At 39.5% G+C, this 21,129-nt stretch overlaps 1 protein-coding gene across 3 annotated transcripts in view; it reads left to right on the top strand.

The window, feature by feature from the left end:
- CNKSR2 (connector enhancer of kinase suppressor of Ras 2) overlaps positions 1-21,129 on the top strand; it is a 204,684-nt gene that overhangs the window by 15,338 nt on the left and 168,217 nt on the right. For all 3 annotated transcript variants that reach the window (XM_084201130.1, XM_084201129.1, XM_084201128.1), the window contains exon 2: positions 20,407-20,570. In XM_084201130.1, the coding sequence (XP_084057256.1) occupies positions 20,407-20,570 (164 nt within the window). The remainder of the gene's footprint in view (positions 1-20,406; positions 20,571-21,129) is intronic.

The raw sequence follows: 21,129 nt of genomic DNA, 5'->3' as shown, positions 1-21,129 counted from the left end.
AAGGCAATGTATGAACGGATAGAAAAAAAGGTACTGCAAATTTTTTGTGTTATATATATTATCTGATTATTTTAAGCAACAGGAAAGCCTTCAGTATAAAATTCCTGCCTGGCATAACTTATAGGTCTGGTTTGATCTCACACAGCACATATTACTGTTACATTGATAAGTGAGACTCTGGAGGACAAGTTTGTGTTGATGGAAATAAGCAAATATATAATGAAAACCTAGTTCAGAGGTTCCTTGAAGCTTTATGAGAAATACCAGAGCTGTGACAAAGTCCTGGTACATGGTGTTGCAGTGGCTCTATGCTGACTCTGTATCCTATTTATTTTAAGGGCAAATGAGGCTTCTGTACACACTGCCCTGTAAGTCACCAGTTGTGACTGTAATAGGACTGCAAGGATTTTTAAAAGTGCTCTGAAGAGAAGTTAGTGTACCAGATAATGTGGTGAGTCTGTACAGTATGTTCATGTGTTAAAAGAAGCTCAAAATATCAGCTGAGGTCCTCAAGAGTGCTTACTATTAGTAATGATAGTAAATGCTGACATTCTGGTAAGATCTAGCTGTTATTTGTACTAGTATTTGAGATTTTTTTTAAGGGAACATTTTAATGGGTATTTATGGACTTTCTCAAGGAAAATTTGAAATTACATTATCTTACAGTTTGAGACTAAACTGTTTCTGTTCTGAGTTTGCATAAAAGAAATTATGATACTAAGATACCAACACTGGTAGGAAAAGCATCATGACATAGAAATTACAGAAAACAAAAAGTTATCAATGCAACATATAAAGGATACACCAATTTTCTTGCTTTATTTCCTAATGGTAAAATATTATGACAAATGCTTATGGCATTTACCATAGGCCAAAGGTGGATTACAGGGAAGGGCAGGTGGAGATGCTTTCATACTCTTGGAAGAATGACTAAAAGAAGGTCCTTCTAGGTGTGCCTTTGGCATTATTAGTGTGGACACTGAGGTGCTGATGTGGGAGCAAGGTGGGGGTAGCAGGGTCACTCCTGGAGGTGGCTCTGGTGCTGGCCAGGGGGACATCTCTTGCCACAGCCCTGAGCCTCCCTGCAGTGTTCGGGGTTATTGATGTGCTCAGCGGGGGGAAGGTGCCAGCCTGCATGCAAGGAAAGGGAGTGAGAAAGTCTCAGAGTTAACAAGGAGAATTCTTACAGGTTGGTTGATGTGTGTAGAAGGCAGAGGGAGGGTAGTAGGGGTAATATTGTGGTTTTATTCGAGTTAGGTTCTGAAATTGGTGACTGCCCTTGGACTGTGCGGGGCAGGGGGAAGCAAGAGCCTTCCCAGCAGGTGGGTGTGAGCCAAGGCACCTGGTAAGGCAGGAGGAAGACAGTCCTAAAGGGAGTCACTCTGTGTCACCAGTGCTTAACCCAGCAGGTCTGGGAGGTTCTGATTCTGACTCAAGCCAAGCAAAAGAGTCAAATTTATTCATTGCTCCACTGTGTAGTGAGAAGCTTTGTAACAATTGACAGTTCTGTTATGTTTTGAACGCTCATTAGCACTTCAGATTAGCTATTAAAGGACATGAAACGTTTAATCACCATGTCTTTTCTTGTTAGCAGTAGTCACTAGCAGAATGCTTTAAAAAAAATTGTAATTAAGTGAAAAAGTTGTACTTAAGCAGTTTTACTTGAGATGCAGCAATTTCAGTCATTTAGATTACTGCCCCGAGGAAACTACGATTTCTTCTCCCTTAAATAATGTTTTTTAACTCTTGAACTAGTAGCATAGTAATTTAATAATTCTACATGTCATTTTAAGGCTGAGAAGATCCCCTTTTACTGCCTCTATAAGTTTGGGCATTTCTAGTGCATGGTGCAAAGGTGGTCATGATTGAAACTGCTAATTTCTCATCTTCCAAAGTCTGCTATTTAATGAAATATAAGCGTGATACAGCAGTTTTCTGTAACAGTGACACATTCATTGAATTGCTTTTCTCTTCCCTAATACTAGGTAGCTCTTAAAATAGCTATTTGGAATAGACTTCTGACTAAGTTTAAGAAGGAGCTCTCTTAATTATAGATTAAAGGAAAATTTATAAGCCTCAGAAATCCTTAAAATACTGGAGTACATTCTTTTATAATGTTTTCAGCTTGATATTCAAAAGGTTTCAGTAAAATAAAACAGCTAGTTCTTTCAGGGGTCTGTCATTATAGGACCTGTTTCTTAAATTGAGATCTGTTTCTTCGCACAGAATCAGAATTTAATCAAAATAATTTTCATATAACTACTTGTGTCCTAGAAGTACAGAATATGTGAAAGACAAAAACAAGCACCCATTTTTAATACTATGTTCCAGCAAACTCTGAAGGGAATGCCATGGAAAATACCTGTGAGACTTTGCTAATCAACCCCTGTCCTTCCCTCTACTCTTCTAAATTGCCCAGATCTTTCCCAAACTGTATCAGAAGACATCTTCACCATGAGTGTGATGACTGTGGTGACTTCTGCCAGCTGTGATTTTTGGGAGCATGCAGCCAGCTCTGTACCTAGCAGTGTGTGGCATCCCATGGCCATCCATGCCAAGGGCACTGGAGGAGGCAGCTGAAAGGCTGTGAAAGCAAGAAGATGTGGCTGTGGCTTCCTGCAGCTCCTCCCCTGGTCCTGAGGGGTGTGAGTGGCTGTTCAGCATGGGGGGGCTCTGAGCAGAGACCAGGAGGGGTTTGGGTAGAGACAGGGCATGGTCACACTGGAGTCTTCCCCAGATGGAATGGATGCAGTGAGGGACTCAAGGTATCCACACTGCAAGGCATGGTCAGGGGAGGAAGAGCAGTGGGTTTGTACAGGGAATTTGGGGATGAGAGATGGGACTCTGGTGGGTGTTCCTGCTTGCACTGAAGAGTTGGAACTGGGCTGAGACATTCTTTTTTCTCTTTGCCTCAGCCAGCCATGGAGAAAGAGTGAGTGGACTGCAGGTGATGACTGCTGCAGTTAAAGGTCTTGGGAAGAACTGAGATGCAGAAAAAATAGACCTTTTTTTTCCCATAAATGCTGAATGGTAAAGTTTTCTGTGAAACCTGACTGGGAAAAATGACCCCTTGTTATGTTTTTCCTGCATACCAATGGGGTATGTTTTTCTGCTGGCATTTAGAGGATGCTGAGTCATGAGGACAGAAGAAAGTCATCTCCTTCTCTCTGGAGCTTGGCTTCCTTCACACAGAGATAGGAAGAACAATCTCTTTTCAGGTCTGGCTGAAGTGCAACCTTGGTAAGCAGTGGGCATGGTGAAATTGGAGAGTAAGATGCAAACAAGAAAAGGTCAGTTATTACTAGAAATAAAAATACTTTTGTAGGCTTGACAATACAGAAAATATTTCTTTACAAAAGGGGAGGATTGTATATACTGCACAGCTTGTAGAATCCTAAAAATGCATTTATCCTCGGCAAAGCATCTGAAGGTGTCAGAAACCGTAAGATGTTACAAGCACCTCACAAGAAGACATCTGGGACCCTGATTCTTGAGATTTCAGTGCAGCTTTAGGCTGGAGACTTTTTCCTGTAGACAGTGTGGTAGGATTTGAGATTCTCTGAAGAGATGAGATGAAATCCTGGAAGTTTGATCATTGGGTGTTAATGTTCAAAACACTTGTGGGTTTTTTTTAATACATTCTTTATGTATTCTATTTCAAAATCTATTCTAATACATTCTGGTTTTCCATTCTATAACATGGAAAATTCTTGAAGACCAAATTCATAAAAAGTTAGGATTTAATTATTTTGCCAGTATTAAAGTTAAAATGAAGGAAGATGTCAATAGGCCTTATGGTTGTATAAAACTGTATCTGAATTAATTTTGGAATATATTCTGTAATTTAACACTGTCTAATAAAGTATGTTTAATTGGAGGGCTTTTTAAAAATATTTCCAAATGCTGATGCCTTTGAGATTTTCACAATACTATAAGGTAATGACATTATTTTCTGAGAGAGACTGTGCAGGACAGATGTATAGTCTGATGTATATATATATTCCTTCAGTAATATCAATTAAATTATTAGGATGTGAGTAGCTCCACAACTTTCTGCTAGAACTAAAGCTTTATCACCTAAGAAGGTACAAGCTCACACTTACATAAATATTAGTGTGATCTGCATTAGTTTCAGTAGGAGTATTCTCTGTCTTGAAGTTAAATCATGGATGCTCTCAGAAATTAGGTCCATATTTGAGAACTGCAATATAGCTGTGGTACATATACCTTAAGCTTACCCTGGGGATTTTCTGATTTTGACTTTTTTATTTCTGCAGCTTTAATACTGCATTTGTGCTAGCATCTACCATTCAATTTGCATGTAGTTGTTCCTTAGTTACTTTATTGAGGGTGTATGTTTCTGGGTTGCCAGTAGCTGTGAAAATAATGTAATCATGAATAGTCCTGTAAAACTACTTTTGTACTGGCAAGGACCTCTGTTTTATCTCAGATGAAAGGTTTACTTTCTGGGAAGCTAAAAAAAGCATTTGTTGTCTTTTATGCCTGTACCCTCACAAACTTTTTCTAGTTGTTCTCCTCCAAGGCATTTTAAAAACATTGCTTTCTCATTGGTTTTGTTTAATTGCTTTTAATTGTTTTAAAATGTTTAGGCATTCACAGGGTGTTTTGCTTTTTTTCCTCAAGATGGGAATAGACTTTGAGAGGATTTAGAAAGTACAGTTGCTGCCAGCTGTCTTAGATACACATTTAAGCTTGCTAATTTATTTGGTAAAATTCTTTCAAAACTCAGAAACTTTAGAATCTAATGATTTAAGTTGGGCTGTGAAAGCTTCTAATCCTCTGTGTCCAAACTAGCCTTCCTCATCCTGTGCACAGAAAGAAGGGAGACGTTTTGGGATGGAATTCAATAGCATCAGGCCAAACACTGAAAGATTGTTTGCACAGCTGCGCCTAAGTGGGGACCAAACTGTTAAACACCCTAGTGGGGAGAAAATGAATAGAAATGCCTGTTGGCCAGAGGAATGAGTTTCCTGGACAGTGCTCAGGACGTTATGAAGTCATTGCACATGTTGGGTCAAGGCTTTTACCCATATTTTCCCCTTGTGCTTGGGAATACTTCATGCTTCGCTTTTTCATAATAATATAATTGGCTTAAAGCATCTGAACAAAATTCTGCACTGACTGACGAATGGTGCACCATAGTGTACTTACCTTTAACTTCAATTAGGGAGCCTTTCCCTGCCAGTAAACTGATTCACTGATGTGAGAGGAGACAGTGCCTGTGTATCTGTCTTGCTTCCTTGCAAATTGTAGATTATGAAACTGGACTACTGAGCAATAATTTAATCAGTGGCATCAGAAGAGCATTAAGCTCCATTAAATGTTGGGTCACCATCAATGTCAGATGAGTATTAAATTATGGCTTGCAACTTAGTAGTACTCATCCAAAAACACAGTGCTTCAGTTCTTGGCAAGCATATAACAGTTTATTATGAAACAGATGCTTCAGAGCTTAACATATGACTGAAGTGTCAAGTTGTATCAGAGAAGATGGTCCCAGCAGTAATGTAGTGCTCAGACTTTGTGGGACACATGTTAACAAATCACTCCCTACCTCAACGATGTGGGTTAAAATTATTTCATTAACAGCATCTCCTGTTGAATGCTTGGAGGTCAAAGCAGTGCTCTGCCTGCCAAAGACTGGCTTACATAATTCTGTCTGCAAATGGTGGAGGTGCAGTTCTCCTGACAAGGAGGGAGGATCCCTACAGGCTGCTCACAGTTTGAATTTTTATGCAGAACAAACACAATTTTCTCTCTGGTTCTAGTGCACCACAACATTGCCTGCTTGGAATTTGGAAGATGTCTTTGATACGTCTATTTCTAGTGATGGATTTTCCAAGTGACATCAGTGAGGTGAAACTTGTAATGCCTTCTGGATTGCTTTGCTAATGTCAGCAGCAGCTCTCATGCAGCTGCTAAATCGTTGAGGCTCTTGTCAGTCTGCTATACAGCTCCTGCCACTTAGGAAAGCTGCATGCTGCAGGAGATGCTGACCTTGGAGCTGTGCAGGAGAGAGAAGGATGAAAAATGGATGCTTGGGTAAAATGTTTTTTCCATTCTTGTTGAGGTGGAAAGATTACAGGGTGGGGCTAAAGAGGAGAGGGAGTGGGTTGACCTGGGAGAGTAACAGTTGTGCTGAGGAGAATTTTTCCTGGTGATGGTGCTGGGAAAGGAGTAAATGAGAGTGATGCTGATGTAGGTGGAGCTTACCTGGTCTCTGTGCAATCTCTAGCTTGGTGGTAAGATGGGTTCTCCAAACAGGAATCTGAAGAGGATCTCTGTACCCCTCTCCTGAAGATGGTGCTTAGGGTCCTTGCAGCAATTTTGCATGTGATTAAGATTTCCTTATCTGATGGTAACCACAAGTTGACTACGTAGTCTTATGAGCACAATTTTTGGTCAAGATAGTTAAAGGAGTGTTACAGTTTTTTATTTATTGAGTATTGCATCACTGGTGCTCAGGTGTTGCCAGCTGATTTCTTATTGCTGTGCAGAAACCATAGTACTTTTTTTTTTTTTTTTGTGGCAGTGGACTGCAGATGAAAATGCTGCAGTTTTAGCTGAAAACATGACAACTGGCTAGAAGGCAGTGGTCTTCAGGGATGAGTCCTATTAATTGGCTGCAGGAAGGGCTGCCTGCGGTGATGGAGCAGTGTGTTGCAAAACCACTCCAGTCAAAAGTCTCCAGTGTGTCCTTCTGCCCATAGTTTTCACCCTAACATTTGGGGTTTATTTGCTCATTAAAAAGTACTGTCTCAAAAATCTGCATGTCCTATATTTCTCTTTTCAAAACTCTATCAATAACTTGTTGAAATTTTGATAGTAAGCTATTATTATAAAGCATCAGATATTCTTTCAATTTTCTACTTGTCTACCTATTACAGTTCTGAAACTGGCTGTTATGCAGAGAACCAACTCTGAAGGGAACTTCATCAGAGCAGAACCTGTCATGAGGAGAATTGCACCTTGTCTTAGGCATTAGAATTGTCATTTCCTCTCTACCAGAGCTTAACTTCATGCATGCTTTATTATTAAAAGCCCTGTTATTTCTGAAATAGTTCAAGTTAGGAAAGACATTCTAAAAGAACTGAAAGTTTTAAGGTATTACTGGTCCTTAATGGAGGGTGAAGTAAAACACAAGCACTAGCATGGATTTGATGCAATGCAAGATCAGAATACAGCTGATAGATACATGATTGGGATTTGGAAATGGTGGTGAAATTTCGTATTCATACCTTAGAGAAACATAAATTATGTGTTTCATACTTTGACATTTTTTTCTCTTAAAAAAAAACCCAAAAACAAAAAAGCACTCCAAGTCTCACTCAGAATGTTATTTTTCAGTGAACCCAGAGAAGTTTGTGGCAGGTAACAGGGACAGTCACTTCTTTCAGTTGTTAGCAACAAGTAGGAAGACATGCAAAGTCAGCCAGAACTAATATCAAAAGAGCAATTATTAACTCATTCATGTTTTACAACTACTTGAAATTATATCTGTCCAACCTTCAGGTATGTTTTAAAAGTTAAATATGGAATAAGGAAAGTCTCATACAGTAGAAAAATCAATACATATAAAAAGTCCTATTAAAGTCAGCGGAGTGAAAATTCAGGGTTTCTGTCACGTTTTTTGGTTTTGTCTTTCTTTGATTTTTTTATTTTCCTGGCTTTTGATTAGGTATGGATAAAGTGCTAACAAAATACATAGGATTTTTATACTGTTCTCTTATCAATTTTCAATATAAATAATGCCTAAATGGGCAGGAGATAATGGAGTAAGACCAGGAAGTATACTACAGTTTGCTATTTCCAGCTAGCACAGGAAACAGCAGTTAGCATAAACCTCCTGCTGATGTCTTCTGGAAATGGGCAGGAATATCCATAATCGGTGCACTTTATCCCATGCTGACTGATATAAGTATTTCGTTCTACCAGTCAGAGTTATTGCAGAATAAAGGGTGAAGATCACAGAAAGAAAAGGCAAGCTCAAAATTATGTCAGTGGTAAAATTTCACTCGTTTTGTTTTTGTTTAATTTTTTTTTCCTTTTATCTGATAAGCTGTGGCTGCAATAAACTAGAGCTGCAGTTGAAGCTCAGCGTTGGTTGTTTCCCGTGCCTTGCACGTGCCTTGGGGCAGGGCTGTTTGTCAGTACAGCTAAGGGAAATGCAGGAGAACATCACTGTGCCTTGTGCTGCCTTCTGGAGAGCTCTCTACCAGTAGAGCTCTCAGTGGCAGCATGTTTTCTGTGATGTTCCTGGCCTCTTTCTACGTGAATTGCTTGGGAGGGTGAGTGTGGTGTGCATCCTCCACCTCCCCACAGACAGTTGTCAGTGTTGCTCGCAAGAGTGGAAAGTGCAGGAATTTCAGATTATTCATAGGATTTCCCAGCATTAGGCCTCTGAATGGGTGAAGTAAATATTTGTGTATATATCTGTATTATAAAATGTTAGTGGCCCTAAAGGACAGCATTTTGCACAAATATATTTAGTGTGTAATACTATTACTTAATGAATTACCTAATCCTATCTTTGGGAAGGAAGTTGAGGGATTCATACCATTAATTTAGTGCCACACAGTTAATAGTTAAAAATAAATTGTTATTATTTTTGTGTGTGCACATGTTACTTTCCATGTGAATGTTCATTTCGCTTTCCTGGGAATGTAACATTGACAGGACTTGAAAGAGACTAATACGTCACTGTAGATTAATTCAGTCTTTGAAGGGTCTAATTCCTAGTTACAGCTTTTTGCTCATATGGATAAATAGTACAAGCAAGTGATTATGTAAAATGAGAAACTAACTAACTAAAGTGTAGCTTACTTGTCACTTCAACAGATTTATTTTTTTTTATTTTTATGTATTTAAAACCTCAGCAAAAGTGACAACAATATTTTGGAAAGCATATTGCTAAAGAAAAACAAAACCCAACAGATACGTTTTGCCATGATCCAGTTGTGTGGTTTGCATTTCCACTTTACAAGCTTGCAGTCCATGTTGTAGATTTTACATGATGAAATGTATTCTTCACTTCTAATGAGTGAGAGGAAGAGTGGGGAAGAGCACAAATATAAAGTTATCCTTGCCTATTCTCTTAGGAAAAGCTCTCTGCTTTGGATATAGTTTGAGGCAGATTGTGTTAGCCAAGAAGCTTAAAACCAAAATGTTTTTACTTCTTAACATATCTGTGCATATGTAATAAAGCTGTACTTACAGGACTGTTTTTAAAGTAATTTGAACATATTCTGTCCAATTATGGTTGATGTCATTCGAGTTCTCTCTTAATTCTGAAATCCTTCCTGAGAGGAGGCAGATAGAGCCAATGGACATGGGATGATTTTGCTGGTCATAGAAGGAAAATCAAATGTAAGGAGAGGAAGAGTAATTTGAAGCATAGATGAAGTCATTGTATAAGTACTCCCAACCAAACTTAGCATTTTGTCCTCTGTTGTTCTAGAGAGAGGTTCAATGTAAGTGTAGCAAAACTACGGAATTGCTCCTGTTGCAAAATTAATTGGTTTGTTTTAACCATGCTGCTGGGCTGTATCAAAACCACAGACCCTCTGTGAAGATATGACCAAATAAATCTTGAAGCCTTATTTGAACCATTAGCAGATTTCTCCAGTGAGTGGGAGACTGTAAAGTACAGAGGTAAAGGAAAGCTTTAACAACTGTTGTATTATTTCTTCGGGGACACAGTGTTCCAGCTTGTGCCGAAAGGATTCTGGCATAATGAATTATTGGCAGCAAAGCTGGTTTTCATGGTGAAAAACTAATAAAGACTGTGGAGGGGTTATCTGACTATTTTGTATAATAGCATATATTAGTCCATGTGAGGAAGGAAGATGAGGAGGCCAGTTGTTAGTGTCGTGTAACAACAACAGTGTGTTTCAGGTGGCTGCTCCAGAGCACACTGTAAAAATGCAAACATGGGAAGGCATTTGAAACAACAACCAGTACTTATTTACTTACTTGGCTAATGTCAGGGGTGTGCTTGGCTTACAGAAACATCTTTTGACTGTCTAACATATTATAATTGTTTATTCTCTTTAATATATGATTAATTTATATTTTCCAGAGGTGTGGGATGGTTACTTGGACATTGTCTATGAAGTGATGAATATTAGAATTATAGCTTTCCCGTTCTTCTTCAAGACACTCCTACACATATCGAAGTATTTGACCAGTTGTTTCAAGTTACAGATGTTTCTTTGTCATGTGCAGGGGGATGCACAGCTTCTTCTGCCCACAACTCTAAAACCATCCCAAGTCTCACACTGTGCTGAGTTGTACAAACTCATTCTAAAGAGTTTTTAGCCTGGGAAATGCATGGGCGTTGTGAGAAGGAAAAAGGAATGGGAGGGAGTTCACTCAGAGTTTGAAGAAAATTTCCCTCCTGTCCTGCCTGGTGCATGCTTGCACATTTGATGGCTTTGCACTTTCTATGGTTGTATGGTGTGAAGCACAGCTGCAAATAATCATGGGAGACAGTGAAAAGCTATGGAAAATAAGGCTTTCATATCTTAAATCCTGAGGGTGTGTTCCAGACTTAGCCCCTTCTAAACTGTTGAAGAAGCCAATACCACACCTATTTAGACAAAGCCTGCCGTCCTTAGGGAATATGGTGGTTGCATTTCAATGCTTACAGTAATATTGGGGAATTTGATAGTTTGTCATTGTTACTTGGTGCAAAATTGTTTGGGGGCAGGTGCAGCACTTTGGTGCAGTTGTGCTCAGAGATGTGCTGCTGTAGCCCAGGGCTGGGACAGATGGAGGGCAGGTTTGCTTTGGTCCTTTCCATCTCTGGCGCTGCTGTGTTGGTGGTAGTCCCTTCAGCCTATTAAAATGTCATCAGTGCTCATTGAGAGATGAGCTTGCTAGAGAGATGTGTTGCAGAAGTAACAAAGCCACATGCTGTTATTAGATGGTCAGTTGTTTTTCCTGTGTAAACCAGTGTGTGCTGATACCAGAATATTGTATGTTCGGGGATAAGCTGTGTTTTAGTCTTATAAAGTTGCTTTGTTCTAGCCCCCAGAAATTCTAAATTCAGAAGGACACTGCTGAGAAAAACCTTTTGTTGTACTCATTTATATATTGCTTGGTATTGTATGAGTAGCCAATTAGTGATAAAGGTACTCCTTATAGGTGGATGTGTGATAGCAAATTTGTAGGAAGCATTAAATCCCTACAGTGGTAGTGATGCAGACAGCTCTTGTACAAGGAATCATTTTAGAGAAGAAAAATTGCAGCATTTGAAATTTTAACATTTAATGAAATACAAATCAAATAGGTGTTAGTTAATGGTATTTAGATCCCTAATTTTATAGTGTTGGTTGAAAAATCCCTGTATGCTAAGATAGTTGCAGCGTATTCTAGTTTATTTGTGTAATTGGAGCAGAAATGTGGTACTTTGAGGAAGAAGTTAAACATTGATTGGACCCAAGGAGATTTCTCTTTCCTGAGGTACTCTGCAAACTAGAGTACATGTGAAAAAAGGGGAGAATGATGGTGAGAATATGAAAACTGCAATGTGAAGCAGAGTAGAAATGAAAGTAGCTGTTGAGGGATTTGTCTTTATTAGCTAGCCAGCGTGAATTTCTTGGCAAAAGAGGAGTACATTGAGCTTCTTGGGTCAGGGCCATGTCTCCTTGTATGTTACTTTGTTCAGTCTCTAGTATTGTGGGACCCTGAATAAGGCTAGACTGGCTGGATTCTTAAAAATCATAAGCCTGGATCATAAAAATATATTATTATATGTAAAGTGCCAATGTCACTTTTGCCTCTTGCTTTTGCAAAGCTTTGATGGTACATTCCTGTCATCAGTTCTGCTCCAAAAATCATAAGGGTATAGACTTAAGTAAGAAAAAATAATGTCATTTCCTCTTTTAAATTTTAGGGGACTATTTCATTCAGTCTTTATAGTCTTATAATCTTAATGCTTGGATAACTTTTTGGAGAACTTCTGCTTTTGGATCAGTTATTTCTGAGATGCCTCTCCTATTGGGCTGAACTTCTAACCTTGAAGTTAAAAAGCTGTCATTTTATACATTTTACTATAAAAGTGAATGCACACTTTCTCATCCCAGCCCCACTGGGGCTGTCCTCGGCCGCTGCAGTTAGGTGCTGTGATTATCAGAGTAAGTGAATGTGTTCCTTTCATTTTGCTTCATTTGAGGGATTTGTGATATTTAATAATGCTGTGGGTTGTTTGGCTCTCCCTTCCACTGTCAAAGAGATTTTTGCTGCCATTATCAGCTGCACAAACTTTTCAGCACACTTCAGCAATTCTCATGTGCAAAGGCCACAGCTGTAGTTGAACAATGTGTTCATTGTAATCCAATAATAAAAGTCCTAAATATAACAATAATTATAACCCCTTACACTGAGAACAATATTGGTAATCAGGGATACTAATCCTTGAATTTCATAGAAATAAAGCTTGACACTGGTTGTTGCAGTGTTATCCATGTTTTAAGGTTTAAAATACTTTGCAAAACTAGTATGTAGTTGTGTAAAGATTTGGCTTTGCTATACAGATAGGCATAATGGAAGCAAAAAGTACACAGAGAAATATAAATTATTATATTTATGGACAGCTAAACAGAATGGATATTATTCCTGTAATTAACAAGTCTAGCTTGCCATATTAAGCTCGTATTATAAAATCTGATTATAAGTAGTCTAAACTGATTTTATTAAAATAAACCCTGTTGGACACAGCACCCAATGTGGTCTTGTGTATCTTTAAGTCATGCTTATAATTTGTTCTACATGTACATTTTTGATTTCTCTTGTCTCCTTTAGTTTTCTTTTTTCAATAGAACACTTTTAAATTGGACAGTGTGAAGTTCTTTGTAAAGTAGAGCTTTTGATGAGACATGTGTGATCCACACCCTCTTGATATTTCTCTAAATTTTCTGATGAACAAAATTGCTATGTATTGCCAACATGGTCATACAATTAATATATCCAGGTCTTATAAGAGGGCAATCCCAAAAAGAGAATGCATCTGTAGGCATAGAAGTAGCAGATCCTTCACGGTTGGATTCCTTGAGCAGGATTTAATTTTTAATTGCAGAATTCATAGTGACTTGAGACAGTACATCTTTCATCTCAGGTTTCTGTTTTGATCCATTGCTGTCACAAAGACACTCTTTGACTCCCAGGCTCTTGCCCAGTGTAATGCCATCTCCTTGTTTGATTGTGCTTTCCACTCACCAACCACAGGTCCTCCTCCTGACAAGGACCTTAAGAACAACAAGTCAAGAGAGGCTGAATTTGAATTATGTTGCTGCTTTTCATGATCACATCTTTCTTTTGCATTCTTCCTGTTACAAACTTAACATGCTTTTCTAGAAGCAGTATATACCCAGTGGATATAAAGTGGAATTTTTAATTGTGTTTCTCTTTCATTATCTAAAATAGTCGTTTTTAGTTAGCAGTACCTTTCAGCTAATGTTTTGACTGAACATTTGAAAATTCTTAGTAAAAAATACAGTTAAACTTAACTGCACATAGAAAACATGTAATCTTATACTATATTCTAGAAACACATGTTATGCTTGAAGGAATAATTATTTGGATGTTCTTGGTAATTTTTAATGTTTCTCTTTAATGTTTTGGAATTTTATTTCACTCTTCTATGTCATAGAGAGTGAGAGAAGGGAGTGAGAGACAGAATAATTTTACAGAGTGAAGAACAGATATGTTTTACAGAGGGCTTTCACCTGAAATTACAGATAAACACTGCATAAACTGATTGTCCACCTCTTTTGCAAGTACTGCTGTAATTTAGGCATTTGGCAATTCTTTTTTTCATTAATCCAGTACCCATTCCTTAATGCTCCTGCAATTAATGTGCTGGGTTTTTTTTACCAGTTTCAAATGTATCATAATGTTTTTTCAGTCTGTACTGAAAGCTGCTTCTGGTGGTTCATGGAACCTCCTTCCTCAGGGTTCCTCAGAGATGGGGCATTACTTTTTTGCAGCTATCATGTTCACAGTAGGCATTTGCCATCCACGGCACTTAAAACGTTCTGTTCTTTGCACTGTCTTCTGGCACTAATAACTGTGACATCTGTTTGTCACATATGAAGCCCAGGAGGTGCTGTAGACCCTGAAGCAGTGAGCATCCCTTCCGTGGGCAGAGGAAAATTATCTTTGCCTCTCAGGTGGGAGGCGGCTGGCTTGGCTCGCCCCTGCTTTCTGTGGTGACATTAGGACTGAGGGGCAGGGAGAGTTTCCAAATGCCTGTCTCCCATGTACAGATTGTGGGAAAAACTGGCGTTTCTTGGTCTTGACTCTCATCTTTTGGTTCTGGGTAGAAAATGTGAGCGGGGATGATTGCCTGCTGTGACCTGCCAGCAGTGTCTGTGCCCAGGAACAGCTCTCTTGGTGGAAGGGGAAGAGAGGCAGTAGTTTTCTGCTTGGTTGCCTTGCTCTTTGGCATAACTAAAGCTTGTACTTTTGTACAATTAAAGTGAATAGACTAATAGCCTATCAGCCCTGGATTAGTAAAGCCTAGATGCAAATGCATAGGTCATAGCAAAATTTTTTAACTTACCAGGAACTTGGTTGAATTTTCAAGTTTGGAACATATGTAGACTGATGTGCAGTCTCAAAGGTTGTCAGTCCTTAAGAATACTTGGCTTAAATTTAATGCTGAGCGGGGATAAAACAACTGTAACTTTTGAGATGTCATTTCCATCATTCTAGTTTAGGTAAAAGCATTGCAAATAATAGTTTGCAGTACGGAAAGGCGTTGGGATAGTGCTACATATATGCACACCCAGTTTATATTACATTCTAGCTTACTTTTCTTTTTGATGGCTTGGTAAATTCTGTGCTGCAGTCCATTGCTTGAGTTTGTGTTTGTTAAGGTATAAAAGCTGATGGAGTTCAGGTACTCCTTTTGTTCAGATTGAAAGATAAATTTGTTTGCCTTATATTTAAAGAAAAAAGAAAGCCCTGGAGATTTCATTTTGTTTCTGGTTTGTTTGGTGTTTTTTAGTAAAGCTGTGTGCCTTTCCTTCCCATGCAAAATTATTCCATGGATTGTTTGTATGTCACTGCTTTTCAGTAGGTGCTGTGTTTACAGAACAAGGAGGTGCTCGGGGAAGTTGTCAGTTTGTGTCCTCACTCTGATATACCAGGGAGGTAGAAAAATATGCTCCCTTGTCAAAGTTTCAGGTATGATAATTAAACCTGTAATGTTAATCATCTTTTCCTTAACCCAAACTGAAAAGGTGGCTGATAGGGACAGAAGGTCTGTTATTTCCACTGTAGTTTCCCAACCTTGAAGAAAAATTATTTTACTGCCAATTTGGGGAAGAATATTCTACCTAGTTGCCTCTGTTTTTAGAGTTGTATCTGAGCAGCTGATTTTATTCAGATCTAGCCATAGAAAGAGCTTATTTTAATATTTTTTAGTCTCTTAGAGGTGGAAGAAAAGTATGAGCTGCTTGCAGAGGAGTAGCAGACTGAGATCAGAACCTTGAATATATTACATGGAGAGGCTTATATGAGTTTCAGTTACCACAGAACTGTTAAAAATTGTTAGTAGTTTGATGAACTCTGAATAAGCCCATGCACAGTAGAACTCAATGACAGAGTTGGGGAAAAAAAAAACAGCTCCAGTATGCTCTACTTGCAAGAAAACTTTTCTAGAGGAGTTTTTTTTTCTTTTTTTTTTTTTTTTGTATTTAAAGCATTGAATCTTCTGTACAGTTTTTTTTGGAGGAGCATTTTTTACTTTCTAGCTGGTATTTATGTATTTAATCCCACAAGTGAGGTAGAGCTCGCTTAAGATTAAATGGGAAGAGTTGTTTCTTTTCTGTCAGTGCCCAGAATGGTCCATCTGTGTACACAACACCTCAGGTATACACCAGCTAACAAAGATGGGCAGTGTAATAATTAACATCTTCATTGCTCTTGTGGGCATGAATCGAACGGGCCAGGTAATGAGTCTGTACAGGGGTCTGGACTGCATTCAGACTCCATGGTTGATAAGCTCAGGTGAAAAGCAGTGTGGGGCAGGGATGCATGTTGACATCATTGGAGCTCTGTATTATTGCTGGAACTCAAGACCAGGGATCTTTCAAGGAAAAAAGGTCATAGAATATAGTTTCCTTTAAAGAGTAGGTTTAAAAGGAAGAGGACTATCATCATACCGTTTAAGAGGACGAGTGTCGTGCTTTACCTCTCTTACTACTAAAACCCCTGTGCCTTTACATATACTCGAAAAATCTTACAGTTATTTTGGGTGAAGAACAGAATTGTTGACTAGAAGACTATTACTTGTGTACTGACACCACAAAACCTGGTTTTTATATATTCTGGGGCCTTGCATATCCAGAACATAATCATGAACCTGGCTTTTGGACCGAGGCCACTTCTTGAAATATCCAGGAGTGCTGGATGCACTACAGTCTTAATCTCACCCATGGCCAGGAACAGGGAGTAGTGCATTAAACTGAGTCATTTGCTGGAATTGCTGTGGTATGGGGGTTGGGTGACAGAGGGGAAGAAGCAGAGCAGCCCTTGGCAGCTAGAAAAATTGCTAACTACATAGAGGTTGGGTGGATTTTGGACTTGCAGAAAATTAGGAGAAGACAGTACTCTTTAGCTGTTATTTTCATTTAGCTTCCTCTCCAGGCACCTGGTGTTTTTTGGTACATCTTGTCCTGTCCCAAGTTAATGGTATCATCAGCTGGGAACGCTCATTCTGTGCAGCTCCCCTCCTGTTGATTTGAAGGCAGCAGTGGCTGTCCGGATGTGTTGTGGCTTTGGGGGCAAAAGGTGTGGGAGAGGAATGCTGTCCTTTTTCTATTATTATTATCATCATTATTGTCATCCATTATTGTCATCGTCATCATCATCATCTGTGCACAGTTTTGTTTACAAAAAGAAGAGTTGTTCTCTAATTCAGAAATACGACTGAAATAAATTACTTTAAAAGGATGTTCAGGGAATAAGGAGACATATTTGTAGCAAGCTATTCTGAAAACGTCATCCAGTATATGGTTAAATTATTTTGAATTATTTTGTTGTTTCCTGGCTGTAATTTTTACAATATTGGTGAGTCAAACAATTGTCAGTAATATTTTTGTTCTCTTAAACTTTTTTCTCACCCTGTAGGAACTACATTCATCTATCTAGATTACATCTGAATGACAAAAATACTTAGGTAGCAGGAGGAGGAGGAGTAATGCCTTTACGTAGAACAATCTGTCAGTAACTGTTTATTAAGTGCATCTGTCATGTCTTATTCTGGATTTGTGTTGCTAGTGCCTTAACTGGTAATTCATTTTTTGATACCTGATGACGTTGATTATTTAATGTTCTTCTCATTCAGCAGTCTATGTAACCAATGTGGGTCTTAAGTTCAGGAAGAGCAGAAGTACATTGAGTCCCTCACCCAGATCATCAGTATTTTAAAATGGACTGGCCTCAACAGAGAGCCCTGAGGAGCATCACTTGTGACGAGCTGCCAGCTGGATTAACTCCATTCACCACCACTCCCGGAGCCCAGTCATCCACCCAGCCAAGAGTACACCCATCCAAGCCATGAACTGCCAGTTTTTCCAGGAAAATGCTGTGGGAGATGATGTCAAAGACTCTTCTGAAGTCCGTGTAGACAAATACCACAGCTTTTTCCTCATTTACTGAGGGGGTCACCCTGTCACAGAAGGAGCTCAGATTGGTTAAACAGAATATGCCTTTTCTAAATCCATGCTGGCTGGGCCTGATCTCCCAGGTGTCCTGTATGTGCCGTGTGATTGCACTCAGGAAGAGCTGCTCCATGACCTTTCCTGGCATGAGTTCAGACTGAAAGGTTTGTGGTTGCCCAGATCCTCCTTCCAGCGCTTCTTGGACCTGGACATCACATTTGCTGATGTGTAGTCAACTGGAACCTCTCCAGTTAGCCAGGACTGCTGGCATTTGGTGGAAAGTGGCTCAGTGAGCAATAGCATCAGCTCCCTCAGTACCCTTGGGTGGATCCCATCCAGCCCACAGACTTTGTTGTGTTAAAGTAATGTAATAGGTCACTGACCATTTCCCCTTGGATTGTGGAGGCTTATCCCTGTCTTCTAGTTCAGGGGATTAGGTCCCTGGAGAACAACTGGTCTTGTTACTCAAGGCTGAGGCAGAGAAGACATGAAGTACCTTAGCCTTTTCTTCATTCTTCCCTGTTGTGTTTCTCCCCTCTTCTAATGAAGGTGGAAGATTCTCTGTGGCTCTCCTTTGGTTGTTAATGTATTTATATAAACACTTATTTTTTCTTTATGGCACTGGCCCAATTAAGTTCTAGTTGGTCTTTCTTATTTTCTCCCTGTATAACCTCAGGATATCCTTGTAGTCCTCCGGAGTTTCCTGCCCCTTCTGCGAGTTTTTTTTCCTGAGTTCCAGTCAAAGCTCTCTATTCAGCCAGGCTGGTCTTCTTTCCTGACAGCTCAATTTTCACCCTGTCACAGAATCATAGAATATTCTGGGTTGGAAGGGACCCACAAGGATTGAGTCCAGCTCTTGAGAGAATGGTCTGTACAAGGATCAATCCCTCCTCCAGCTTTGGTGCATGTTAGTACCATGCTCTGACCAGCTGAGCTGATCTAAGCAGCAGCTTATGGAGGGGGCCTCTCCTGCCCTTTTAAGATTTCTTTCCTAAAGAATGGGTTGAGCAACTTTTTGATTTGAAAAGGCAGTGAAATGAAGGCAATAGCTTCAAGTGCTTGATTAACCTAGACCTTTAAGTAGCTATGTTTTGGAGGCAGAAAAACAGGCAGCAGCCTCTGGAAGGACATGGTTGAAGTCTGCTGGAACTGGGGACTTTCTCCTGTGTCTTGAGACTGGAGCACTTATTTTACAGCGTGTTTGTGTGTGGTTTAGTTTTAGTGTGTGAATTCTAGAGGTTTAACCCTATGAAAAGCCCAGGTGTAGCATGGACAGAGTGTGGGCGACTCCTGCCCGAAGGCTGAGCCTGGAACCACAGGCTGGCCTGCTACTGGGGCATCCCTGCCTGCAGCACCAACATGTTCCTCATATGAGTCTCTTCTGATGTGTGGCTACACCCTGAAAGGCACAAATGAGAACCAAAAATGCAACAAAACCAGTTTCAGAGAAGCTTTATGTTGCATACTGGGGCTCTTACAATATTACTGGGGCTCAGCAGTCAGATCAGTCTTTTATCTTCCATCTGTCTTCAGATATTTCAGGTATTTTGATTAGCAAGTAAGAACGTTCTTGGCTTCTTCCAGTCTAATGAGCTTTTCACTATTAGTGTTTATTTGAAGACATTTTTCAGAAAGGTTGTATCTCTCAAGAATCAGCAAAATTAATGCATTCAGAGTTTTGTCAAGTCCTGTTGCTTGGTAGAAGTCATGTTGATCCTTTGGAAAGTATTCAGACAAATGTTAAATGGACCACCAAATACCCAAGAGTCTTACTAATCCCCTTGGTACATGAGTGCTTCCCTATACTGCCTGGCTGTCTTGGGCAAAGATTGATGGGCCAGAGATGTGTGATGGATTCTCTCACAATCTGCAGAGCTCTTTGCTCCGGGTGAATGTGTGGCCAGCTGCATGTCATTGACTCATAATCAAACTGAGAAGTTAGACTATGGATGCCCCCCAAAGCAGGACCTGTACAATGCTGCATTCAGCCATTCCTGAGCAAATGTGTGCATCACTTTTAGCCATGCTTTTTGGCACAGTGGGCCTGTTTCTGCTTGCTGATTACTCTGTTCTGAGAAGTGCAGCCAGGTCTTGATTTGAGTGAATTTTCATGCTTACTTGTGTACTGTCACTCCTTGCAGGTCTCTTTGTGGTACATTGAGCTGGATCTGCTGCTGCTGCTGTTGGGGCCCAGTTTTTGCATTTGCAGTGCTACTGCCTTTTTTGTTCTCAGCTCTTTGCAGCCTGTTTTAGAGGCTGGTGTGATCTGTGAACTTTCAGGTGTCTCAGCAATATGTGAGTGACCCTGGAGTGGGAGAGACGCTGTGGTGTGGCACTGCCACTTTGTGTTTGACTGTGTGTTCCATTGTTCCCTTTTCTCCTCTCCCCTTCCAGATGCCATGGAGGCATCCCTAGCATACCTGTTATTAGGGGCTGCCAGATTGACATTCATAGCACAGTAAACTACAAGAATTCAGGGCTTTGGTCAGGGTTTGGGAGCAGTTGGTATCATCCACAGGTAAGAAAGCCATGGCTGCTGTAGCTCTTCAAATCTTCAAGTTTCTGGGTAACATAAAATTTTTTTAATGTTAAAATACTTCTCTTAAAGATAGGGCAAGAATCCTCTTCTGGCTTAATTTTTGGCCAGTTTTATTTCCTACTAAGGTACAAAATGTTGCTAATTTTTGTCTTCCCTCCTTCTGTCCTTCTGTTGCAGGTCTTGATGATTGCCTGCAGCAATATATAAAGAACTTTGAGAGAGAGAAGATTAGTGGTGACCAGCTATTACGAATTACTCATCAAGAACTGGAAGATCTTGGAGTCACACGAATTGGCCATCAGGAGCTTATCTTGGAAGCAGTAGACTTGCTCTGTGCACTGGTAAACTTCTTGGGGCAAATGGGGAGGGGTGAACAGTGTTCACATATTCAGACTTCCTGTACTCAAATTGTTAGTCCTAAAGACTTATCTAAGCAGCTCAAGAAACTCCTGATTTGTAATGTGTAAACAGTTTAGCATTTTAAACCAGGGGCAAGATAAAGGGAAAAATCTATTGATAGAGTCATGTTTGTTAAATAAACTTGTATCAGAGATTTAGGGCTTGCATATTTGTCTTTATAGAATAAAAGTTTATCTGAAATCACTAGTTTCTAGAGAAACTAGACTCTGTTGGTTTGGAATGTAAAATAATTATATATGTGAATGGTGTAATTGAGTGTTGGTTGCCCTTTACAAACAAAATGTTCTGATATTAACCATGTCATTCTTCACTGGTCCTTTCATGCAAATTATGTTTTAGATGATTTTTTGTGCCTGATGAAACAGAGCTGCTTGTATTTCACAGTTGAAAGGATTTAATACTGAAGTAATTATCTTATGTATAAATAATAGATAAATTTTTGATAGGGCATAGGGAAGGATTTTTGTAATGGTCTTTTCA

Source organism: Fringilla coelebs (genome assembly GCF_963513975.1).
Source record: "Fringilla coelebs genome assembly, chromosome: 2".
NCBI lineage: Eukaryota > Metazoa > Chordata > Aves > Passeriformes > Fringillidae > Fringilla > Fringilla coelebs.
This window is presented reverse-complemented; position numbering and strand designations above follow the sequence as displayed.